The sequence below is a fragment of the Dipodomys spectabilis genome, unplaced genomic scaffold (assembly GCF_019054845.1).
Source record: "Dipodomys spectabilis isolate Male_0828 unplaced genomic scaffold, ASM1905484v1 ptg000225l, whole genome shotgun sequence".
Taxonomy (NCBI): Eukaryota; Metazoa; Chordata; class Mammalia; order Rodentia; family Heteromyidae; genus Dipodomys; species Dipodomys spectabilis.
In genome coordinates, this window is record NW_024870902.1 from 4211870 (window position 1) to 4239401 (window position 27532).

Here is a 27532-nt window from a genome sequence, read left to right on the forward strand (position 1 = left end):
ATGAGCATGTGAAAGAGCCCTGGGGCAGGATGAAGCTGGATGTACTTAGTCTATTGTGGCTAGAACAATAGACTGGAGAGTCTATCGTAGCTAGAATGAGAAGAACACTGATAGAGGGGTGAGGAGAGAAATTGGAATGTAAGTTATGCAGTGACATGTATCCAAAAAAGAACAAATGAAAGATAAATATGTTCCTTTCGGGAAGGGGTGGGTAGCTGAGTTTGAACTCAGGGCTTTTCTGTGGGCCATGTAGCTGCTCTAATATTGGAGCCGTGTTTCCAGCTCTGGTTTTTTAATGTTTAGTTTTAGATTATGTAGCTAACTATCTCTGGCCACATCTTCTAGCATTCATTCTTTCCACTATTTAGACATATTCTTGCCAGCTACCACCTGTGGCTCACTCCTATAATCCTAGCTACTCACAAGGCTGAAATCTGAGGATACAGTTCAAAGCCAGCCCAGGCAGAAAAGTCTGTGAGACTCATTTTCCTTTCTCTTGTTTTTAATTATCTTTAAGTAGTTGTACAAAGGAGTTATCATCTAACACAGCAGTTTATAAATACAATGTATGTTGATCAATGTCATCCCTTTCCACATTCTTACCCATCCTACCTTGAGCCCTTCCTCCTCTACCCCCTTCTCTCACTTTTCTTAGTTTTGTAGGATATGCATGAGATGCTTGCCTGAATTTTCCTCATCCCCCATCTTCTCCTCTCCCTTTGTCTACCACTTTCCCCTTGACAACCCCCTCACCTTTCCAGCACCTACTTCCTGCTGCTTTATTTTGGTGAATTTTGGCTTTGCCAAAGTTTATATAAGTTTTTATTGTGAAAATACTGTACAGAGGGGTTACAGTTACATGAGCAAGGTCATGAGTACATTTCTTACCCAGCATTGTTGCCTCCTCCTTTGTTTTTCCCCTACCATCCCTTCCCTCCCACCTCCACAACTACTCCCCTCCCTGCCCAACCTAACAGTATCTTGTACATCTTTTTTTCCTGGTCCTGAGCCTTGAACTTGTAGCCTGGGCTCTGTCCCTGAGCTTCTTTTGCTTAAGGCTAGCACTCTACCATTTGAGCCATAGTGCCACTTCCAGAGATGGATCTCACAGTCTTTCCTACTTGAGCTAGCTTTGAAATGTGATCCTCAGATTTCAGCCTCCTGAGTAGCTAGGATTATAGGCATGAGCCACTGGTGCCTGGCTTCTGTGAGACTCTTATCTCCAATTAACCACAAAAAGCCCTAAGTGGAGCTATAGCATAAGTGGTACACCAGACTTGAGTGAAAAAGCTAAGGGATAGTACCTGAGCCGTGACTTCAAGATCCAGTACTCATAAAATATAATATTATGTGAATGATTCCATTTGATCACTTCTGCAGCATCAGTGATGAATGTCTGAGGAAAATATGTGAGTTCTAAAAGAATTCATTGACTTAAAGAGAAAGTGTTAAATTTCATATTTTAAACACATTTCTATATACAGATTAGTGTTTAATGGAGCGCAAAATTAAGCAGTAGTTTCCACAGAGGTTTAAAACTTTTAACGTGCTATGTGAAATTTTGTATAATGCCACAAATTAAATCAGTTCCATGAATAAACTCTCAGATTAATTAACTAATTAGAGATTGGAGAATGCATTGATGCTAGAGTTCTGCTATGATACAAAGCATAATGATTCAATGATTTGAAGAGTTAATTACTATTTGTGAATCTTTAGAATGTTAGGGCTTTCTAGACAAAAAAAAAGACGAAGAAGAAAATAGAAAGAAAAACTTAGAGTCATACTCTGTAATGATCATACTGAAAGGCTTTACCGGAGGCCTTTACAAATGACTGGTTCCTTCTGAACATCCAGACAGAATGGCAGTGTAATTACTGGAAAGGCTGTCCCACCAATGGCTGAGGGCATGGGCTGTGGAATGGATGGCTACCGGTGTGAGCAAATATTAAGGCTGTGTGGTCTTGGGCAGCTGACTTCATTAGCCTCAATTTTCTCACCAATAGACAGGGAGCGTGGTAAAACAGCTTCAGAGGTTAATGGCAAAGATTCATGAGGTAATAGAATGTTCTATTCCAAGGTTAAACCCTCAAACTGAAATCTGCTTTTAAAGTCAAACAAGACCGTAGCAGACGAAGACATAATGCATAAATGCACAGTTAAAGACTTGTTGAGGGACAGGCCTTGTTGGCTCAGATCTGTAATCCTAGCTATCCAGGAGGATGAGATCTGAGGATCATGGTTCTAAAACCTGGGCAAACCTGAGACTATTATCTCCCATTTTCCACCAGAAAACCAGAAGTAACTTTGTGACTGAAAGTGGTACAGCACCTGATTTGAGCAAAAAAAGCTCAGGGACAGTACCAAGGCCTGGAGTTCAAGCCCCAGGACTGACACACACACACACACACACACACACACACACACACACACACACACACACAAAACCTTCATGGCAGAGGATGAAATAACTCCTAAATGCATATTAACATGGTTCTCCTCACTAAGAATAATTTAAAAATGTGCACCAACATGAGAACTTATTTCCCAGTCAGGTGTGTTAGCTTATTCTTAGTGGTAATGATTGGGGTTCTGTGGATACTTTGACATGTTAGGGTAGAAACATTTTAGAAGTCAATTGTCAATGTTTTTCCAACAAAAAATTTAAATGTTCATAATATTAGTAATCTTTTGATATCTGTGAGAATTTTCTCTCTAGATATGTCCTGCAATATGTAAATGTGTGAGTGCCCATTAACACACATGCAACACTATTCATTATGTTGGGTTTTGGCTGTGAAACAGTTCTCTTCATTTAATATAAAATGAAGAATACAATTTACTTATTACTAGACATTTTTTGATCCTACTTTTTTAGAAGAATATTTCTTTGTGTGTATTTATTTGGAGAACATTCATATGATCATTAAATACTGAACAGCTATCAAAGGCAATATGGCTTATTCAGATTCATCACCTGTGATGTGGATTGTATCTTTTTGTTCAGAAAATGCTCCTAACCTATGAAACTTTATTCACCATATGTCAGCTAAAATCTCCAGAACTGCAGTAAAGACTTCCATAGAAATAATTTACTGTAAAAGATCTTTCTGAGTATATTTATGACATGTAGAAAAATGTGTGACCTTAATGATCTATGGATGCAAAGACAAAGAAATAAGTGACAGAAAAATGTAGACCAATATGGATTTGACTATTAAGAGAACTACGTGAAACAATATCTTTAAAAACTGTTTTGGTAACACAGGGGAAATTTCTTGATAAACACTATCTGCCTATACAGTAATGCATTTTATTTTAAGGTCTTGTTTGTGTTCACAGAGTTACTGGAGGTGAGCTGTTTGAAGACATCGTGGCAAGAGAATATTACAGTGAAGCTGATGCCAGGTAAGTGACTTGCTCTGGGCAAGAGATAAGACTCATCATTCAAGTGACACTGGGCTGCATACTTTTACTTACAGAAATGAACCATGATGGTCAGTACTTAAAAGAATGTCTAAATATCATCCGTAAGTCCTTGTTAGAACAAGTTTCTTTCTTTTAAGAATCTCTAGGATGAGTCTTCAAAGCAGGGGGATGATGAGGATCTGCTTTAAATGTTTTTTGTAGGAGCTCAAAGGCTCCATTGTCATAGGAGCTGAGGGTCACCAAATGAAGAGAGCATTTCTGTCATTGTGTTTTGCTAAGCATGACAGATCCATCCGAGCCCTGGTACCTCTTAAATCATGGCTCTTGGTTGCTTTAATGCTTTGGAAATTTCATTCAAACCCTTAGAACTCTCACTTGAAAGAATTCAGGTATTATTTGTGGTTGGGGTTGTTTGTGTGTGTGTGCCAGTAGTGGGGCTTGAACTTGGATCCTGGGCTCTATCCCTTAGCTTTTTCACGCAAGATTGGCACCCTAACACTCAAGTTACAGCTCCACTTCTGGCTTTATGCTGGTTAATTGGAGGTAAGAGTCTTACGACGTTTCCTGTCCAGGGCTATTCAGCCTCCTGAGTAGTTAGGATTATAGGTATAAGCTACTGGCATCGAATATTTTGGAGGTTTCGTGAGTAATTCCCTATCTTGTTGATTACCAAAACTTTCACAAAAAAATTTTTAATGCTATTTTATCTAAGTTGGATCTTCCTAGGCTAACATATTTAGAATGAAATAACATTGATTCATTTGCTTAGTGAACATTAAAAATCTTACTTAAACAAAGTGCTATTGATTTTTCTCAGCATTCCTTGTATATCCTGTAGCTGTCACTGATTTTTAAAACTCTAATCAAGAACAGTTACCTCATTAGCAATGTCCATAGATGTTATGAGAAGTTGGTTTTTGGTCATACTGCCCTGTTCTGTATTATCCCCAATCTTGGAGGGAACCATGTGTAGATATTAAACTGATATTTGAGGTTCCCTCATCCTTCCAAAGTACACATGCATGCCCAAGCTCCCTTTTCAACTTCTAATTTTATTTTGGGCGTAATGCTACTGTTCATGGTACTCTGTGAATCTATCTGTACATGATTTCACTCTAATTCTTAATGGAATTTTTACTGCTAAAGTCAAGTTGACTGTGTGGTGTCCTTTATGTGATGATGACTGAATCATTGCTTGCTCCATTTACCTCAGAGCTTTCCTCACCTTAGGCCCTAGAAAGGGGAGATACTGAAAGGGAAATGATCATTTTAATCATGGTAGTAAACAAGTTAAAGAATTTTTATAATTTTTATTCAGTGCTGGTCCTGGAGCCTGAACTCAAGGCTTGGGCACAATTGTCCCTGAGCCTTTTTCTGCCCAAGGCTAGTGCTCTACCACTTGAGCCATAGCACCACTTTTGGCTTTTTCTGAGTAGTTTCTTGGAGAGACTCACAGACTGTTCTTCCTGATCTGGCTTCCAACTGCAATCCTCAGATCTCAGCCTCCTGAGTAGCTAGGAAAACAAGTGTGAGGCACTGGTGCTGGGCAAGTTAAAGAATTTTCATCTAGTTTGCCTTTCAACATTATGTGAAAACTGTTATATTTGAATAATATTGTTGATATTTAGATGGACACTGTTTTCACTGTTGAAGAATGATACATAGATAATAGGAAAGACTTGTGAGTTGGATCCTTTAAGTGTATGTACATTAATAGCTTGAGAGTTAATCATATATATATATATATATATATATATATATAGAGAGAGAGAGAGAGAGAGAGAGAGAGAGAGAGAGAGAAATGATCTCACCTAAGCATGAGGAGTATATATATATATATATTCCTCCAACAATTTTTTCGTATCTGTGTATGTGTCAGTATTGGGGCTAAAAGTGAGGGCTTCATGCTCTTTCTGAGCTTTTTCCACTATAGGCTGGCACTCTACTACTAGAGACATGCTTTCACTTGTGGCTTTTTGCTGGTTAATTGGAGATAAGTGTCTTGTGGACTTTCCTGCCTGGGCTGGCTTTAAACTGTGATCCTCAGATCTCAGCCTCTTGTGTAACTAGGATTACAAGTCGTGAAACACCAGTGTCCAACTCACAAATCATTTTCAAATGTCTGTTTCTTTATTAACCTTCAAGTTGAAGAATTAAATCTACATTTACGAGTTAGTAAAGAGTAAAGTTCATTTAATAGAAATTATTGTTTTCTTCCTTACTTAATAATTTTTACTATTGTTTAAGAACTGTGAAAAGACTATTACCAAAAGGAATATTACAATAGATTTTTATTTAATCACTTACTCTTTATAAATAATAACCAATGCTTAAGTAAACCATGTAGTCAACACACACTAAAATGAGCTTCTTTGTTGGTATCATTAATTGTAAGAGCTAAAAAAATCAAAATCGTGATTAATTTTATGATACTTACATTTCAGTAAGTCTGATGTTGATTGTATTTTAATTCAATATTTTCCTTTAGAGTAATGCTATTTGACAAATGAGATCATCAAAAATATACCTACCAAATTGTGTACCTCATTCTTGAATCCACAAACATGTACTTTTGCCCACAGTTGTATTTGACTTACACAGTGAATTAGTACAGAATCCATCAGCATGATCTGCTCTACATTATTGTGTGCCAGGTGGTAACTCTTGGGACCTTCTGAGTGCCAGGGAAAAGATTTCTTCTAATTGAATTAGCCATCAATTTGACATAGATGGCCTTTCCATGAGAACAATACCAATGGTGCATGTTGATTTGGAAACAAGCAAAATATTTGTATCACTAGTCTGTGGAAATGGATAATTACCAGTCTCAGAGGGTGGGTTGCAATTTTTTATTTATATGTTTATTTCTAAAACCCCTAGCCCTCTCACAGAGTATTTTTGTATTTGGGAGAGTGCTATTTTGTATCCTGAGTTTACTTTAAGTTATCCCTCTTATTGGGGACTTGCATTAGTTTTCCTATCCATCTATTTTTACAGGCAGTACCATGTCTAAATCGAAGTGGTACATGTTTCCCTTTTTCTGTTAACCCTGTTTCACCTGCCACTTCATCTGTGTTTTATCCTTTTGTTTCAATACCTGTGTTTAATTGTGACCTCAGATTTCAAACAGTTTAGATGTGTATTAAAAAAATTCCTGGAAATTTCATGTTTCTGGAGAAATTTCCCAGAACATTTTTGGGAGATTCTTTACAATTTTTTTCTTCCTAAATATGGAGATTTCAAGTTTAGTATACTACTGATTTAATTTGTACCTTTTTTAACAATGAAGAAAAAAAACACACAGCTCAAATTGTTTCATCTGACTATGTCACAAATTATTTGTTGGACGTCATTTTTTGTTAGCACCAGAATTAGCTTTATTCAGCATCATGTGATCCCAGTGTAAAGCTAAGAAAAATGTGAAGAAATATGATTTTTGTTTGTTTGTTTTGTTTGAACTTTCATTGTAATTTGCATTTGATGTGATTATGTACCTTTAAAATGTTCTCCCTTCCCATTCTGCCCTTGTATCTTTACAGTCATTGTATACAGCAGATTCTAGAAAGTGTAAATCATTGTCACCTAAATGGCATAGTTCACAGGGACCTGAAGGTCAGTATATGGAGTCCATAAATCTGAATCAAAGGAGTTGCTTTGTTTTTGGTTTTGTTTTTCTGGGAAAAGGGCAGAGGTGGGGGGTGTTATTTAAAATTGTTCCCTTGCCTTTCCCAACGTTTTCTTGAAATGAATAAATGATGAAATGATAATGCATGATCACCTCTTTCAGTTTGCTCATCTACAGGCTAAATATACATCATAGCAAAAAAAAAAACCCAAAAAACAAAAATCAAAGCAAAATATTAAAAATGCAACCTGTTAAGTTCCCAGGCAGTATGCTACCGGATGCAATTTGGGGTAGGCCTTCCTGTAGCATCCAGCATTTGAACTGGAGTTAAAGTTGGCCTGTGATGTATGTTGGCCTGTAGACCTAAACACCACTTCTGTTCTGAGACCGTGGGTTGCCACAGCAGAGCAACTGGTAACGCATTGCTCCATTTGAGTCTGATGAACCCTTAGGCAAGAGATAATAATTGCCAGCTAAATTAAAGCACAAAAAAGTTAATGATTGATCAAAAATTCATTACGTATCCTAATTTAACCTTAATGGTGCCTGATCTGGAAAGTTAACAGCTTTCAGAATGATGCTGGAAAAAATGGAAGACAGTGGGAAAACCATATTTGGTTCACGGGGTGAAAGAGGAGCAATGAAGCATACAAAAGATTGTATTTGATTTTTTTTCTCTTCATTTCCTGGAAGAATTTATAACCAGGAGCTGAGCGCTTAATCAAATATGGTCAAATTGGATTTCTCTAGGAAAAACAAAAAACAAAAACTATAAAAAGTGTATCCACCATCTGGCCCACATCTGGCAAGATCTTGATTGTTCTGAGGTAGTAGTCACTCTCCTTGAGCAATATGTTCACAATACTAAAGGAGTTAAAACACAAGTCCAGTTGACTGCTAGCTCTGCGCTTGAACCCAGTCTCTCTGAGGGTATACAGACAGTGAGTGTAAGCTTGGAACTAACACACGCCCCCTGGTGTTTGCATGCAGTCATTGCATTCAGCAGATCCTGGAGGCTGTGCTACACTGCCATCAGATGGGCGTAGTCCATCGGGACCTGAAGGTGAGTAATACCTTGGAGAAGATAAACCACCACTCAGTCCCTAATGACTGTTCAGCTGCAGTTATGCCTGTAAAGGCAAAGACACAAGCAACAACGTTTTGTGGACTCATTCCAACACATTACCTAGGCACTTTCCTTCACCACAACCCCCATTTATTATATCTCTTCCCAATTACACAGTTGCAACATAGAAATATCAATCCAAAGAGAAATAATTTCTTTACCTTAACCGTAAATAGGGTGTTATATCGACTTACTCCTAGGAATAAATAGTGTTTCCAGTGTGACTTTGGTAGTACTGATGATCTCATCTTCATTCCAAACTTTCTCTGTGAACATCTATCAAACATAAACCAAATATTATTTAGCTATCAAAATCATAAAACAAGTTATTACATAAACTTTTAGCCATAGTTACTGGGTGCCATTTTTAACTCTTCCTTTACCAATAGCTCTGAAAATTCTGTGTGTGCCGAGATATATTAGATTGAGTGAGGGAAGGGGTGACATTGCCCAAAAAGAAACGTCCTCATTACCTGACTTATGTAACTGTAACCCTTTTGTACATTACCTTTATAATAAAAATAATTTTAACAGACATACTAAATTCTTCTAAAAGTATAGATTAAAAATCATATCCTATTAGATCATGTATATGCAATATATATTTATATCCTTATATAAGTTAATACCTAACAAGTAACTGTGGGAATTCTCTCAGGCTTTCATTAAAACTTAGGACAAGATGTTTTTTGATTACTTAGAAATGAAATTGTTCAGAAGGAGACAACTTCCCCATTGATTTTTTTTTGTTCCCTTCTCTCAACAATTCTGGTTTTACTTGTATTTCAGAGAAACAGTGGGGCATAGAAATTTAAATGGAAGAAAATGACAGGGTGAGAGAAATAGCCAATGTGCTACCAGTACTGTATAATTTCTATTGCTTGTTTGCAACCTCAGCATTTCTGAGGCATGAGTACAAACAAAGACAAAAAGTTTTGAAGATCTGACACTGTATGTATTCAGCAGAGGAATCTGGACTGGTTTCTCATGTGAAAACTTCTGTGGCTCTAATATACTGTCAACCTGTTGTTAGAGAATATGTCTCTAAATATCCACCATTAGTTACATGAAGCACTTCACTTTCTGACTTCTTCAAATTTCCGTTGTTCCTATGAGTTTTAACCCTCAAAGCCATGGCATGGCTAGGGGCATTTTCTTTGGGAAGGTGAAGCTAGGATTGTTTACATTTTCTAACACTTACCCAATGTACACATTCGGGTAAAGAAAAAAAATCCAGTACGTACTTTGAAAATTTCTCTCTTTAGCTATCGCCTCATAAACTCCTTACCAGCCATGTTGAACAGGAAGAGGCTCTTTGTGTTATCCTCAAAGTCCACAGCACTGTGTACCTTCTCAGTGAGCCCATGGGGACATGCATAGTATTTGTGCTATTTTAACAGATACTCTTTTATATTTATCACTCGAAACTCTTTCCTTCATTTGGTTAACTGTAAGTGTACCTCAAAAACCAGGCATGAAAAACGGCCATTCTCTGCATAAATTCGGCAAAGTCATAGTGTGGGATTTCTCTATGTGTCTGGGCTTTGCTGAATCCCTCAAAGATTAGAATTCTAATCAGAGATACCAGTAGGGGCAGGAACATGGCCTGTGAAGAAAAAGATCTATTCTGACATAGGAAACTAAATGAAGACAAGTCATTAAAAACGCAAGCAGGTGCTTTTTTTTAGAGAGATTTGTCACCAGCCTGTTAGATTGCCCATCAGATTTATCTCCATGAGGAGAAGTTTTGTTCTGTTTCTTACTCTGATCTTTGGAAAAGATATAGATGAACTCTTGATGGAACATGCTATAATTTTTGTCATTGCTGTCCTCGTTTCCATCAGACTAATAACTGAGATAGGCTTCTATTGACTCTGGTTCTTTTCACAAACATACTAAGAAGGCCTAAAAATTGTGCATTATAGGCAATGGAGGCACTTCTTGGATATACTAAATCCCTGGCTTTGTGCCTTTTATACCCAAGATATGCACTCTGTATGATAAATACACAGCTTGGAGCTGCAAATGTAGTAAATTAAGAAGTTATCCACTGCTGCCCAGCTTTGGACAATAAGCTGTTCTTTACTGTACCTATGCCACATACTTTTGTTTTCTTATCCCAATTTATATGTCAGTTCATATACAATTCAGATAGTGAGTGCACATAGTTTAATTGGCCCCATTGAAAGAAAAACACAAGAAAATTATTGTCATTATGAAAGGTCCTAAGAGTATATAGTTGCTGTACATTTTATTTGTAAGCTCCTCTTGAAACAACTGTTGAAGACAGTGCGTGATTCCACTGTGGCTAACACAGGACTTTATATTCCTTCCCTTTAAGGATGAATGAAGTTCAGCCAAAAGCATAAATATATACCAAATTGCACATCTATAATGTGAAGGATAATCTTAACAGATTTAGTAAGTTAATTAGTACTTGGATACTGCACAGAATACACACTTATCTTTCCAGTAAAGATGATCTGAATACTTGGTTAATTTTCCTTCTTTGCAATCTGCCAAGATGTGAAATTATCCACCTCTTGAAAGAAGGCCTTCTTTTTGAGGGGGGTCCCAGAAACAAGCTATGGAATGAGAAAAGACTCACCGGACTTTGACTAGAGGAATCACGTTAGTTGTCATCATGTAATACCTGGAGGACACATGGACCCCAGTCTTCCGTCTAGGTTGCACCCTGTGTCAGGCCGATTGATGTAGATCCTGGTAGAATGGGAAGAGCTTGCAGTCCTGATGAAAATGACAGTTCTCTGGTTCAGGGGTAAGGCTACAGTTTCTGAAAGATCTGGATCTAGACAGGACCTGAATAATAAAAATTATAGTAGCTGTGATTTATCAGGAAGTTATGAGGGAGCTGCTGGGACCATCCCCTAATTACACAGGGGAAAATTTGGCCACCATGAGTTTTTAAAAAAATGCACTCAATGTCACTCAGCAAGATATGATGAGTGCCAGCAATTTGGCCTCAAAATTTTGCATACTCGATCATTACCACTTTCCAATTCAGTTAGCCAAATAAACTGAACACCTTCCAGAGATTATATTTAACATATAATGCATAACCAGGCACTGGTGGCTCATGACTGTAATCCTAGCTACTCAGGAGGCTGAGATCTGAGGATCGTGGTTCAAAGCCATCCCAGGCAGAAAAGTCCAAGACACTCTTATCTCCAATTAACTACGTTAAAAAAAAACAAAAACAGAATTGGAGCTGTGGCTCAAGTGGTAGAGCACTAGTCTTGAGTAAAAAGTTCAGGGATTCTTGACTCATCACACACTTCTGCAGAAGTAAATTTGGCTTTGCTATGAAAAACTTAAGTGACATTAACCAACATAGTGTAGAAAATGAAACATTATTTAAAAAATGAAATACATATGCAACATTTAATTTAGACCATATGAAACAGTTCAAGAACCTTAAATTAGATTGTTCTTACTGAACAGAGTACTTTACCTCAACATTGGATATTTGTGACCTAGTACTTTAAAGTTTAAGTATGAAAAGGTGGGGGGGGGAACTAACCAACTATTTATTAGACATTTCTTGAACAACATCTGAATGTTCTTAGCTGCAGGAATCCATTACATAGCTAAAAACAGACCTTGTGGACATGAACCCTACAGGCCCTGGAGTTAAAGTAGGTGAAAGGTGTGCTGATATTGCTGTTTCTCCCACAAAGAAAGTACTAAGTCAGAGTATTCCAGAGAAATATTAAGTCAATGTGAACCTGCAATAACAAGTGGTAGTTTTTGATGCCACAAGAAATAAAGGACTTCTTAGACCAGACATGTACCCTCATTATATATGGTGTATTCATTAACATTGTGCATATATAATGCATATATTATATATAACCACAAGAAATAAAGTAATTCTTAGGTCAAACATGTACCCTCATTATATATGGTATATTCATTAATGTGCATATATAATGCATATATTATATATAATACCATTTCTATGAATCAACTGACAGAAGAAAGGAGATAGTTATACAACTGTCCTTTGTTAAATCATGATATTTTACCCACAGTGAGATTTCTTTGCTTTCAGCTTATTAGAAAGAGTTACTAAACTACCTCCTGGACAGCAATTGGGATCTGTGGGGTTTCATAAACAAAACTGAATATTTTAGCAACAAATCATAACCCTATGAATTACCTCAGCCAAGGATGCTGGTTTTTCCATTAGCTTCTCTTCTTGAAATCAGCATTATTAAATGGAAAGGCCATTAGGTGGTTGGAAGAAAGGGCGAAAAAAGGATGAATGATGGATGAGTATGAGAATATATAGATGGGCAGATAGATCATATTAACAAAGACAACAATTCTGGAATTTTATGACTGCCTCATCGTAATTAATTAAATTTAAGATGAGGGCAGAAAGAAATTTATGTTTAGATTGCAAGGGTAATGAGCAGCATTCAGTAAATCTCAACAAGAGAAAAACCATGTCAGTCAGCTTCTTCTGCTTCCCAGGGGGCATACAGACCACAGTCTAATGTGCTGGTACTTGGGCTTGAACTCAGAAACAAATGCTCTCACTTAGCATTTTTTGCTCTAGGCGGATGCCTTATCACTCAGGCCACACCTTCACTTCCCACCTCTTGCTGGTGAAGGGCAGATAAGAGTTTCCTAGTTTTGACTGTAGACTGACTTCAAATCAGAATTCTCAAATCTCATTAGAGAAAGTGAGACCTCGTTGTAGGAAAGAATCATTAAACCAAGGAGAGAAGGACTCTGTTCTTTGGGAAAACTCCTAATCACCCACAATCTTCTCCATGACCACTCAGAGCCTTGTTTTTCATTTTGTCCTGTCTCAGCCTCCTGAGACGCTAAGATTGCAGACACAAGCCACTGGTACCTGGTGCATTCAGTAAACCTTTCTTAACATGTAAGGAGTAGATATATCATACTATGGATTTTCCATTTTGCATGACTATAAAACTACAAGTAGTCCTTCTTTCTCAGATGTAAGTTGGAAGGATGTATCTTTTATATATCATGTATGGCTAGGTGTTGTAGAAACCGTACATGTAAAAAATGCAATCATTAATTTACTCATTCTAATTTTGTTGTGTGCCTCCCATATGGGCAATTGGCATGGTCACACTGGAGTTACAACCTACCAGGCCAGGTGTGCCAATGATGTAGAAAAAAGCCAAGAAGCAGGAGTGAATGCAGCATGGTTCTTAGGAGTGGCAGTAGTACTTCCTCATTGGAAACTTCCTGGGCTAAGTACATTCAGGCAGGCATTCATTCCATAAGGAAATGAGCTAAGTCACTTTACTGTGCACACAAATGAATCAAATGATATAGACAGACACTCGAGCTTTTCAATTCACCAAAAAATGTCATGGAATTAATATCCGGGAGCTTTGTTTGCACCATCTCTGGCAAGGACGAAAGTGTTTGGAAACACATGGAGGCAGAGAACATTTAGCTTCCTGTTCCTATACTGAAACTCTTTAATACAGGAAAGAAATTCTAAAACAACCATTTTTGCCACCACCACCCAAGGGATGGAAGAAGCAAATAAAATTGGTAGAAATAAAATTATTTGATGCTTTTGTAATATTTAACAAGAGAACAAGAATAAAAATAGGTAAAGATGCATGATTCCATGCATATTTTCCTAACAACTTTGTTTTATTGGGTAGTTACACACATGTACCTAGATAAATCCATGGTATGGTTAATGCTAAAGATAATCATTGCCTTTGCCTAATTAATGAATAAAGATGATACAAACCATATAATTAAGATTAAAACAATGCCTTTTCATAAGGTTTTCTCTTGTCCAATTTGGATGTAATAAAAAAATGGAATATGCCAAACTCTTCTAAAAAATACCTATGAAATGGACTGCCTTTGGAAATTGACCATTCTCATGCCACCAGGATGGTTTCCCTTGAGTCAAATTAAAATGAAAGAGTTAGAAATGTAGCTTCAAGTCCTGGCTTTATCATTTTTGGTCCTCCTGAGCTCCCTACATTTACAAATGAATGGGGTTGTGAGATTTTCATCTCCTAAGTCTTCCCCTTCTAAAAGTGATTCCACAATTCACCCACATCCTTTCAGATACTTGAACAGTCTCAGGAAAATGTTGGATCATGCCATGAAAAACACTCATTGTATCCACAGGGACAACACACAGAATGAACCTTGCAAACAGTTGCTGTTCATTACAGCTGAGCTGCTATAAATGGCTGTTGACACTGAGACCAGATGTCATGGAAAATCCTGCATCATGACGAAGCAATGGGGTGGGGAAAGAGCCTTTGTGTGAAAATGTCAGTAGACTCTATTTAAAAGCCAACCTCAAACTGAGTGCATCGAAAGGATTTAGAAATAATCTCAGTTTATAAAACCAATTGAATTCATTATGTTAGTATTGTATATGTAATGTATAAGTATTAAGTTAGCCAACTTTAGTTGGCTGCATTGTTGTGGTTATTTCTCAAGTTTTGAACATTCATTTCAAGTATTACATGCTCTACATGTCAAAATAACCTGAAGCACTGAACCATAACAAAACGAATCCCTAATGTATATATTGTTTTCAAAAAAATCTCCAGTGCTCCAGTGATACAAACCCACTGTGATTTGATCAACCCATAGACACTATTATGAGATATAACTTCCGTCTTAGAGTGTTCATTCAAGAAATAAAGGAATTATTGGCTTTGAGAGTCTATGAGTTGCCCAAATTCACCAAGCCAGAGTTGCAAGGAATGAATTTTCTTCTAAATCCCACTGTTCTGTTTCTCTCAAATTTAACTACATTGGGCGATTCTTGTTTCTGATCTTAACCTACCTCATCCACCCTCCAAAGTCAGAAATATGTAATAGTTGTAACAAAGCATGTGGTTAGAGATCCTCTCTAAGGAGAAGATACCGATTAGGTGAGAAAGTCTACTCCTTCTGTTCTGATGAACTATAAGCATGATAAGCACTATAAGTTACTTTTCTATCTTAGGCATTCAGAATTTGCAGTAACCTACTTGGCAGTAGACTTTTCCTATGACAATATGTTTTCAAAGTCGGAGGCTCTGTTATGAAAACAATTTAAAGAAATCAGAGTAAATAAGCCTGCTCTGGCTAAAATGTTGCTCTAGATTTAGGCATGAGGAACCTACTTCCTGCCAAGGGACATTTAAACATTTCTCACATCATCACAGGCCCTACAATATTATCAACACAGGAAGACATGACACAGGCAGTGGTAAGGACCATTACATGTCTGTCCTGTCAAGTACCAAGAGTTTTTGTGGGCCTTACCTGGCTGATGAAGGATGGGGTAGATGTTCCCCACTTCATAAGAATTTCTATTAGAAAAGCTGAGCCTCCTGAACCCTCACAGAACACAGTGACAGGATTATTCCCACTACATTTCAAAGAGTAAAGGTCATTTAAAACAATCTTGTAGTGAAACATTAGAAATCAATTAACCCTTAAATAAATTCAGTAATTACTCTGATTTCTCAGCTTGCATACCAAGGGTCCATATTTGGGATGGCCTCATAGATACACACAATGTAAAGCTTTTTCAGCCCTATTTATTCAAACATGCAGACATGTTTAAGATAGGCCTTAAGACATATTTGAGATAGGCTTGCCTTTTCTGGTATATAGCTGCAGCTGAACAGTCCTCAGGGTAGAAGGTGAAACACTGATGCACATTTCATCTTCCCAGATGAATCACAGGCCCTGCAGCAAGGCCTTGTAGGTCATCTCTAGTTATGAAGAATGGCCCACCCCTGTCATTCAGAGGTCATGCATGACAAAACTCACAGGCCACCATTTCTTCTGAATTGGCTTATACTTCGTGTTTATGGGCATGATGCACAGCCCTTCCAGTGCATCTAGTGATTAACGTACCCATTACATTAGTTTATTGACTAATGACACTGGCGTTTGCTCAACTAACTTTCATACCATGTAACCAAAAAGTCTTTAAATGACTCTGAATTCTAAAGTGATTTGAGCTCTCTCATTGAATGAGTCTGCGGCTAACAAACCAGTCTGGATGTGTTAGCAGACATCTCTGAAAATCTCAGTGCTTTTAAATGTGTAAGTCACCCAGGAGCACATTTAACTGTTACTTACAGTTTGATGTGCATTATCCAAGATCCTAATTCTAAAATAAACAGTTGGAAATTTTCTCTTGATTCAATTATCAAATGCATGAATGCAGTGGACCATAAATTTTAGTTGTGAAAGTAAAATGTCAAATGTGACTACATTCACACAGTTAGACATTTTATCATATTAATAAGCAACCACAGTTTCCCAGTCATTTCATAGGTAAGATGTTGTCACTAAAAGCTAGTTCAGCACTCATTCATAGTCTAGAGACAACTTTACCCCAAAGTCTAAATTAAATTATGCACTTGGTGTTATATAGTTCAAACCCCTATTGGCTCCCAAAATTTTACAAAGGTTTCTTCACATTTACCAATGGTCACGATAGTGGTGAATCTGATGGCAGTGAGAAGCAAGAGCCTGAAGAAGTCTGGTACTTAATCAAAACTTATTTGCCCACACTCTGATCTCTTATAGATTTGATCTAATTTCTTCTGAATTTTGGTTATGGGTTTTCGCTATTTTGCATGGCTGGCTTAATTTTTTTTTTAAATCAAAGACTGGTTTCGGCTGTGTTTACACAAGGTCAAAACTAACAGTAGAATTACCTAATTCGATAAGAAGACAGGTGCTAATATGGTGGAGAAAATATTTAATTTGTCAACATACAAATAAAACCATTTTGATTGACTGAATTTTTAGATTTCTAGAGAACAGTTTTGGCACTTGTCAAACCCATTGTTTCCCAATGTCATTCTGTCTGAGACACAGACTTAAATTCACTGGATTTTGTCCCAAACTAGGAAGATATTTGACTATTCTCCCTTATGGACACCAATCTAGCTTGTTCATCCAGATAGCTTGGTGTTATATGTATTGACCCAGCATCTTTTTCTTAACCATCTTCTCCCTCCATTTTTTAAATATCCACAAAGAGGTCCAGGGAAATGGAAGACATTGGCTTGTTGCTTATTTGGAAATTCAATGTGTCTTGATGCTCTAGTTGGGAAACAATACCGTAGACACAGCCTGATACCAAGATCCAGTAAACAGTGCTTGAGTAACAATAACTATACAAGAACCCAGAATGTAGCTTTCTCACAGTCATTTGAGATGAGAGAAGAAATATATAAGTAATGTTTTGAATCACACTTCAAAAAGATGTAAATTATATTTTAAAAACCTAGCTTATAAAGGGAAAAGAAGTTAACTGTAACATTTGGCAAATGCTAGGATACTTTTTCTGCCTTTAAGAATAAACAGATTCTTAAAGACAGCAGTTTTAATACATAATTTAGAGTGCATCTCCAAATTTTGTAGAGACATTGTTTGGAAACATTGAGGAATCACAGAATCACTGCACTTGGATCCAAACTCTTAAAGTCAACTAGGATTTAATTTGCACAGTTTTATTTGCCAAATGTCTGTAGATTGGTCCAACTTTTGTCATCATTTTGCCAAGTTTCCTTCTGCTGAGAGTATCTGTGCTCTGTGAGCCTGCTAAGTTTATGTCTGTGGCCAACTCTGGGCCTTGAATGGTCCTTGAAAACATGTGTGCAGGCCAAGACGCATGCTTGTTTATTGGATCTCTCCCCTCTACCCACTATCTCTCCCCAACCTTTATGCATCTGTCTAAAGCCTGCACACATGATGTTTTGAAAACCATTTTCTAACCATATTTTCCCTGGGATTTAGGAATGCCAGTCTCCGGGAGAGACAACTGTGCATGACTCTTTGTTTTGTTTTGTTTTCTCCCTTAATCTTTTGTTAAAAAAAAAGAGTTAATTTTGAATAGTCACTTAAAATAGGTTCTCACCTTGGTCTCTCTCTGTTTTTTTTCCTTTCTAAATAAAGCCTGAGAATTTGCTTTTAGCTAGCAAATCCAAGGGAGCAGCTGTGAAACTGGCTGACTTTGGCTTAGCCATAGAGGTGCAAGGAGACCAGCAAGCATGGTTTGGTGAGTAGAACCGAATCCTTCACACAATCTCTACGCTCCATGCTACTTCTCTCCTCCATAGTACTCAATATCTTTTTGTTTCTAACTCCTGATACTTTTTCTTAATTTTGTCAGTTGTGGGGCTTGAATTTGGGGCTTACATGCTGTCCCTGAGCTCTCTTGTGCTCAAGGCTGTACTCTACCACTTTGATCCACAGCACCACATCTGACTCTCTGATGATTAATTGGAGATAAGAGCCTTGTGGCCTTTCCTGTCTAGGCTGGTTTTGAACCATGATCCAAAGATCTTATTCTCCTGAGTAACTAGGATTACAGGCATGGACCACCCAACACCTGACTTCTAACTCCTGACTCTTAATCCTACTTTAGACATATTTCTTCTAGCAGCATCTTAACTAATGTAAGATACTGGACCTGTAACATTTTGAACCTGATAATAAGAGGGGACAAAATCAAGAAATAATTTTAGGGAAAATAATAACGGGGACATGGAAACACAAGTTATTTTTTTTCATTTAAAGATAGATGAGGAAAAAAATTCTGTAGTGATAAATAATAAGAGTATTGCAATATCCAAAGACTTTTTTGTCCTGTGGCTTGATGAATAGAAATTCTTTTCCTCCACCCCTGTCCCAAGTCCTGATCTCAAACTCAGAGGCTTGATGCTGTCCCTGAGCCTCTTTGTGTTCAAGGCTAGTGCTCTACCACACCTCTACTTCCATTTTTTTGATAGTTAATTGGAGATAAAGAGTCTCACAGGTTTTTCTTCCTGGCTGGCTTTGAACCATAATCCTCAGATCTCAGCCTCCTGAGTAGCGAGGAGGGATGAGCCACTGGTGCCCAGCTCCAGAGATTTTTTTTTAAGAAAGTTGATTGATCACATATTGTGATGCCACAGAGAGCAATGGACAGAGTAGGTTTCTAGGATATATAAATTTCATACATTTGTTACCCATAAATTAAGGAAATTGTATTGCACACACAAAGCTGTGGGTTTGAGCCCTAGTACCACAAAGAAAGAAATATTTTTAGCTATTCCAAGTCATATATCTATATGTTTATGTGTTTTGTCATTTTCTAATTTATTGGTGTGCCAGTTTTTGATGGTTTTGAAATTTCTAGGGTAACATTCATCAAGATGCATTGTACTCATTAACTGACATGTTGAACTGAAACACTTTTGTAAAAATACTTAAAGATAATAAAAGAGAGAAATAGTTATGTGATGAAAATTGTTTCTTCTACTAGGAGAAGAAAAGTATGCTCACTCATCACAAGAGCTAAAGCCAACACTCCTCTAATGAAAGCCACGCTAACAAGAGAAAAGCTAAAAAATTTATTTAATCAAAGTATTGCATGGTACAAAGGAAGACCCAATGACCCAGATTTTTTAAATTCTTTTATTTAAAATGCATACGTTTAATAACCTTCAAATACAGTTATAAATGTTGGATACATACAATGCAGAATGTGTACATATTGCAGAAGCTGTTAAATTCTACTTACCTCTGGACTTTTCTCTTAGGAATGTTAATCTCACGCCACTCAGAGTGGACATCATTTAGAATACAAAAAAATTGTTGGTGAAAATTCAGGAAAGAAATGAACCTTATTATATGGGAATGCAAATTAATGAAACCACTATGGAAATCAGTTTGGAGATTCCGCAAAATTATAAATATAGAACTACCCTATGATCTATCTATACCATTCCTGGGCATTTATCTGAAAAATGTAAAACAGGGTACAGTAAAAATACTTGCACACTTACTTATATTGCAGCCACAATAGCCAAGGATGGAAACAGCCCAGATGCCTTCAAAGGGACAAATGGAAAAGAAAATGTGCTACACTCACACACACACACACACACACACACACACACACACACACACACACACATACACACAGGACTTTTATTCAACCATCAAGAAGAATGAAATTATATAGCATCTTGCAAGGAAATGGAGGGATCTGGAAAACACTCAGACTGAGTAATATAAGGCAGGCCTAGAAAGCAAAGGACGAATCTGCTTTCTCATGTATGGGTCATAAACTCAAATACTACCTGTTATGTATACATAAAAGGGCAGATAGATAGATAGATAGATAGATAGATAGATAGATAGATAGATAGATAGATAGATAGATAGATAACCAAGCTTACTAATATATAGTAATGCAGACGTGAAACTAAATGAATATCATTTCTGTATGAGCACAGAAAGGCTAGAAGTTATACTTCTAGATTTTATAACTGGTTTGTGATTCTAGTTTCTAGTTTCTGTGGCTCATTTTGGGCAATAGGAATTCTAGTTTCTATAGCTCATCTTAGGCAATCATCTTAAGAAATCTAGTTTGTAAGGCTGTTGTGGAGGAGAGAGGGGAGCGTGAGAAAGAACATGGAACGTGAAAAAGATCCTACCTTGCCTTCCTTAGTTTAGGTCCATGTTTCCAGTGTGCCAGGGCCTTGTACTCTGAGCCCTATCATTTAGAGTTGATTCCTAAGAAGGAAATCAACTCTAGGTAAACTTTCAATTTTACTAATTCCAGCTGGGCTTATGGATTGATTCTATATGTGGCTTGAATAAGCCAAGAGTTTTTCTGTCTCAATTCTCTGTGCCTCTGTCTGTATCTGTCTGTCTGTCTGTCTGTCTGTCTGTCTGTCTCCCTCTCTCTCTCTCTCTCACTCTCTCTCTCTTTCTCTCTGCCATTTCGAGTATGAACTTATTTTTCTTATAGAGTTGTATAATATAAGCTTTCCCCATTGTAAGTCTTATATCTCCCTTCACAGTCAATGTATGTGGGCTAACTTTTGAAATACTATTAATTTCTGATTTCTTTTCCTCTGAAGAACAAAAAAAGACAGACCCCCACCCAAAGTGCTCCCCTTTTGGGTTGTATGTACAAAAGCTTCTCTGTAGGCTAAAAAAACATGCCTTAAGATGGACATATAGACCCTGAGATCTGCCTTATCTGTCAAGGTCACCAAATCTAGTTAATAGAAGTGGCCCAGCAGCCTTCTCTCAGCGCTTTGTGACAGCCTAATTCAGGACCTCATTTCCTGGTGTTTAAATAATCCTATCCTAGTTAACTGTAAACCGGAAGACAGTAAGACCTCTACTTATGTCTACAAATTGGAGATCTAGATGTATTTTTGTATCCTGGGGAACAAGCCAAGCACTGGTTAGCTCAAGCCTATAATCCTAGCTTCTCAGGAGGCTGAGATTTGAGGATCACAGTTTGAAGATAACCTGGGCAGGAAAGCCAATGACAGTGATCTCCACTAAACTACAAAACAGGCTGGAAGTAGAGCTTTAGCGCAAAAGTGGTAGAACACTATCCTTGAGCAAAAACAGCTCAGGGATAGCACCCAGGCCCTGAGTTCAAGCCCCAAGTCCCTGCTCTTCCCCCAAAATGAAGTACCAACAGTTAGATTTTTGACAGGAAGTACAGTAAGGAGTGTGTCAGATACATTGACAGAGAAAAATAACTGGAGGTGCATAAATTAATAGGAGGCCCTGATCCCTAAGGAGCTATAGCTTTTGTGTCAGTAACTATTCATCTTGCAGGGTGGGAGGGCCTTTCCAAAGGCCTCAGGAAGTACTCTGGGAGTGTAAGGAAGGAAGCCTGCATTCTGCCTCTGATTAAAGCTTCAGTGTTGGAGAAAAATCAGATCTACAGTTATCTGGGCACTGAATGGCAATTGGTTCATTGATGTGCAAAGACATAATGATGTACCTTTTGAAGAGTTTGGCTTTTATCTTAGAGGTTTCAGGGATCTGGTGAGGGAATTTGAGTGGAGATGGACATATCTGGGTTTAAAGTACATAATGATGGTTGCATTGGAAGATAGTTTATGAATAATTAACTTGAGATAGGCGCTGGGGGCTTATATCTATAATCCTAGCTAGTTAAGAGATTGAGATCTGAAGGATAGAAGCCACTTTGGGCAGAAAAAATCCACAAGACTCCATCACCAATTAACCAGAAAAAAAACAAAAACAAAAAGAGCCCGGAACCATATCTCAAATGGTAAAATGCCAGCTGTATCTAGAACACACACACACACACACACACACACACACACACACACACACGAAGAATTCATAATTAACATGAAAGCAAGGACCTTGTCATTTAAATTATGAATGCTAGCTTAAACCAGGAAATAGTTGGGACCAAGCAAGTTCCAAACATCACAGAGAGTAGACACAGGACAGACAAGGAATCTCAACTTTAGGGGAATCTGCACCAGCCTTTTTGTATCCATGAGGTACAAAAATACTGTACAGAGGGGTTACAGTTACATGAGTAAGGTAATGTGTACATTTCCTATGGAGCATTGTTACCTCCTCCTTTGTTTTTACCCTACCATCCTTTCCCTCCCACCTCCCCAACTCCTCCCCCTGCCAAGTTGTAAAGTTTGTTTTCCACATAGTGTCTTCTACATCTCATTTTTCAATGGGTCAACCTATATTCTTATTTCAGCATTTTGTTATTTCCCTTCCCCTCCCCAAATTAGAAAAATGTATATACAAGATGCAGGGCACTGACATCAAAAACCAACCCAGATGCCCCTCAATAGATGAATGGATCAACAAAACGTGGTATATTTATACAGTGGAATTCTATGCCTCCATCAGAAAGAATGGCATCGCCCCATTTGTTAGGAAATGGAAAGACTTGGAAAAAATTATATTAAGCGAAGTAAGCCAGGCCCAGAGAAACCTAGGTCCTATGGTTTCCCTTATTTGCAATAACTAATATAAGTCTAGCACCTGCAGAAGAGGTCAAAAGCTATGTACATATGACCATATAAGATGATGTTAAGTGAAATGAACCCCAACATAGGGACACGAGTGGTTTTTTTCTTTCTTGCTATTGTTTTTAACATATTTAAAATGTACTGTGTGATTTTTTTTTGTTTCTCTTGTATGTTCTTCCCCCACAGTATAACTCCAGTTTTCACTGTAAAGTGTTTTATCACAACATTTCCATAATAGCATACAGTATACTTCATATTTATTCCCCCACTTCCAACTTTTACTTTCTTCCTACTCCTCCTTTTCACATTCCTCTGCCCTAGTTATCCCTGCTCTGTTTTCATGACCTTGGGAGAGGGAGTTGCATTTCGTGTTATTTGTTTTCTTCTTAATAGCCATTCAGACTTGGGGTAGAGATGGAAGAATCTCATTGTAGTTTTGACTTGCATTCCCCTGATACTTAAGGATATTGATCATTTTTTATATGTTTATCAGCTATTTATACTTCTTCACTTGAAAAGTGTTCAGTTCATGTCCCCATTTATTGATGGGATTATTTATTATTTTGGTTTATACTTCATGCATTCTTCGTATATTTTGGATGAAGTTCATTGTCAGATGCATAATAATAATATACTGAATGATAGATGTAACGACTAATAACACTATAATGATTAATAATGAATAATAATCGGTGAATATTTTCCTCCCTTCTATATTCTGTGTCCTCACTGTTGATTGCTTGTTTTTCTGTGCAGAAACTTTGAAATGTGATAATGTCCCGTCTGTCATAACTCTTACCTTTTCAGCTACTGGAGCTCTGTTCAGGAAGTCACTACCTATGCCCAATGAAGCATTTCCTGAGATTTTTTTCTCAAGTAGTTTCAAAGTTTCAGGTTTTATTTTAGGTCTTCATTAATTATGAGTTTTATTAATTATATTTTTGTAGACAGTAAGAGATATGGATCATGTCAGTCTTCTACAAGTAGATATCCCGTGTCCCTAGTATCACTTGCTACAAAGAGTATTTTTTCCTCCAGTGTTACGGATTTGGTAACTTTTTGAAGAACCAGGTGGCCACCTGCTTGAGCTCATTTCTGGATCACTTATGCTGTTTTATTGGTCTGTGTGCCTGCTTTTGTGTTAGTACCATGTTGTTTTGTAACTAGTGGCTCTATCATATAGTTTAAATCAGGCATTGGGATAGTTTTTGCATGTTTTTGTTCAGCATTGCTTCACCTGCTTGAAGACTTTAGTACTGTTTGGGAACTTTTTATACTTTTGTTAATTTGTTTCATATAGCATCTTACTATGTATTTCTAGAGGCTTGCCTCAAATCCTCAGTCTCTCTTGAGTGCTGGGATTACAGGTGTGATCCACAATGCTATACTTGAGCGGTTCACTTTTGCTTTTTGTGGGTTTTTTTGTTGTTGTTCTTTGGTTGAGGGGGTTTTTTGGTTGTTTTTTTTTTTTCAGTTGTGGGGCCGAACTCTGAGCCTGGGCGCTGTCCCTCAGCTCTTTGGCTCAAGTCTAGCACTCTACCACTTGAGCCACAGCACCACTTCTGGTTTTCTGAGTGGTTTATTGGAGATAAAAGTCTTATGGACTTTCCTGCTGGCTGGCTTTGAACTGCAATCCTCAGGTATCAGCCTTCTTAGTAGCTAGGATTACAGACATGAGCCAGGAGTACCCATCTCGAGTTACTTTTTAAACACATGTCGTGACTTACTTTCCTATTTTTCCTAGAGAGAATAGCATTAACATTCCTGCTTTGGGTCAGACATTCTAAGCTATTTAATATATGCATTGAAGTTTACTAATTTTCTTTTTATTCATTTGTTTACTTTTTTATTTTTGTCAGGACCTGGGTACAGTCCCAGAGCTTCTTTCACTCAAGGCTAGCTCTCTACACTTGAGCCACAGCACCACTTCCAGCATTTTGGGTAATTAATTGGTGATAAGAATCTCACAGACTTTCTTTCCCCAATTAGCTTCAAACCATGATCCTCAGATCTCAGCCTCTTGAATAGCTAGGATTACGGTCATGAGCCACCAGCATCCAGCTAACTAATTTTAGATAGTAGTCAATAGATTGGACATTAAAGCGTGATTTTCCAGAGTGGAAAAGAATCACTGGGAAATGTAGACAGCTAATGATAACTGCAGGTTGGAAATAATTTAGAACTGCTGTCTGCTAGAGATTTAGATAACAGCAAAAAACGGCATCAAGTCTACCAAGGGAAGTTCACTTTCAAGAAACTGTTAACAAGATCCATCAGGCCAAATGCTCACAAGGAGAATAAAATCATATTGGATGAATAAAGGAGAACCAGATGATGAAAGACTTGAAACTGTGCACTCTGGTCATTGGATTTAATCAAGCTTTGTCCCTTGGATTCTCACTGGATTCTCTTTTGACTCATGTCATGAAGAGTTGGAGAAAGATTGTGGGAATGGAGATTGGTAGGTATGGCATACCAGAAGTATCTCCACTCCAAGTAATTCTCAAACTTGAGGCAGCAGAGACCTTCGTAGATTTAGCCATGGACCATGTTAAGTTCAGCTCAAGACACATGGGTTTTGCTTGTCTTAAGGAGGTGGATTCAAACACCCTTTGACTCATTTTCTAATCTAATTTTGTTTTCAGAAGTACCTGTAAGTGCCCAGCATTTTTATACCTCCTGTATAAATACAGATTTATAAGAGAAATGAGGGGAAAATTATTTTTTGGAGACTTTTCATCCCAAGAAATACACAGTATGCTTTGTCAGTGACTCCCGGCTGGAGAGATTCCTATGACTTATCCTTCTAAAGATATGCTCCCAGTTTTTATTCGTGCGTTGGAAGAAAACTTTGCAAATGTCAATGGTTACACTGGGTCCTTTTAAAGTAAATATTTTTATTTGAAAAACTTAAGTTTCAAAAATAAGAAATGCTTTAGACTCTATCAATCCTACAATTACTTCAATGTACCTTATTGAATTCTATGCCAGTTTATATAATTCACAGCTTTTTCTCTTTCTCTTTCTTTTCATTTTTTTTAACCATCTCATGTTTCTTACTAGATCCTCTTAGATCGAAAGTCTTGTTGGTACAAGTTCAACAGTGATTCATCTGAATGTTCCAGAGTCTCCTTTTTAGTTGCCAGTTACAAGGACAGCCTGATTATTTATTAGAACACATTGAGCTCTTTGATATATTTTAAGCTTATTTCTTCTCCTGATGAGGTCTCCAATTACTTTTAGTCCTGTCTCTACCCTCATCACCCTACAGCCTACAGACTAGCTCTTTCACAATTATTTTCTGGAAGTTGCTTTTAATTTGTCCTTATTATATGCCTTTTATATCAAACTCCTTCATAAGTGACTAATTATCATAATAAAGTTGTTTGGGTATCATGATAACTATGATCTTTTGCAAAGTTCTAACCCTCTCTTCCATTTTCTACTTACTTCTTTTCGGCTTGAGGATTTTTACTCTAATGGAAGCAGTCATCATCACCTAACCAAAAGTGGCACATTCCCAATAGATTGGCCTCTGTATCTGGAAAAAAATATAGACAGAAAGATCGATATTGAATAAGAGAAACTGGTCTCCACTAGTTTGGTATTCTGGAAAGTTTTTCTTATTTCGTTATTTAGGGACACCACATAAATGTTTTCCTTTCAGGTTCTTCATTTCATAGTGACTCTGGCTCTGACTGGCACAAATCTGTTTTCCTAGGTTTCGCCGGCACACCTGGATACCTGTCCCCAGAAGTTTTACGCAAAGACCCTTATGGAAAGCCAGTGGATATGTGGGCATGTGGTAAGAAACCATAGTTTCAAGTAAATTTTCTCTAACACTTCAAGGATTTATTCCACTGAGCTAGGATGAAAAACATAAATACATAAAATAACCAAAATCTGAATAACTTCAACATTTTAAAAAGTATTTCCCACAGTTCTAGACTAGGAGGTCCAAGGTTAAAAAGCTGGCAGACTGAGCCTTGTGAGGACCTGCCTTCTGGTTCATAAATGGTCACCTTTCCTTCGGGTCTTCACATGGTAGAAGGGACAAGGAGCTTTGCATGGTCTCTTTCATGGGACACTAATTCCATTCAAAGGGTCTCTAGCCTAGAAGAGCCCCTACCTCCTGGGGCTATCATAGTGCAGGTCAGGATTTCAGCCAGGAATTGGAGAGAACACAAATACTCATTCTACAACCATCCGTATTGTTACAACGTAAAGTGGGATTGTTTTCATGAGCATGGCATGAATTAGAATGAAATAATGTAAGCCTTTAATGAATACAAGTTATTTATGATTCTGTACTATAGTGAATAGCTAATAAATAGATTTAGGCCTGTAATGAACAAGTTATTTTGCATTTGCCCTACAGTTTCATCTTCTATAGAAGATAAAATAATGATTCTGTACTTATATAAGATATTATGGTGAGGATTAAATTTTTTTAATGTATAAATAATTAGGATACTGTATTATATAACAAGTATTTAGTCGATGTTTATATTATTAATAGAAATT

At 37.4% G+C, this 27532-nt stretch overlaps 1 protein-coding gene across 4 annotated transcripts in view; it reads left to right on the forward strand.

Moving 5' to 3' along the window:
• Nucleotides 1–27532, forward strand: part of Camk2d (calcium/calmodulin dependent protein kinase II delta) — a 254447-nt gene that overhangs the window by 162234 nt on the left and 64681 nt on the right. For 2 of the 4 annotated variants that reach the window (XM_042697575.1, XM_042697576.1), the window contains exons 5-8: nucleotides 3343–3408; nucleotides 6969–7041; nucleotides 18138–18240; nucleotides 26730–26813. In XM_042697575.1, the coding sequence (XP_042553509.1) occupies nucleotides 3343–3408; nucleotides 6969–7041; nucleotides 18138–18240; nucleotides 26730–26813 (326 nt within the window). Of the gene's footprint in view, nucleotides 1–3342; nucleotides 3409–6968; nucleotides 7042–8044; nucleotides 8118–18137; nucleotides 18241–26729; nucleotides 26814–27532 lie in introns of those variants that run through there. The other 2 variants (XM_042697578.1, XM_042697577.1) reach the window with 2 other exon arrangements.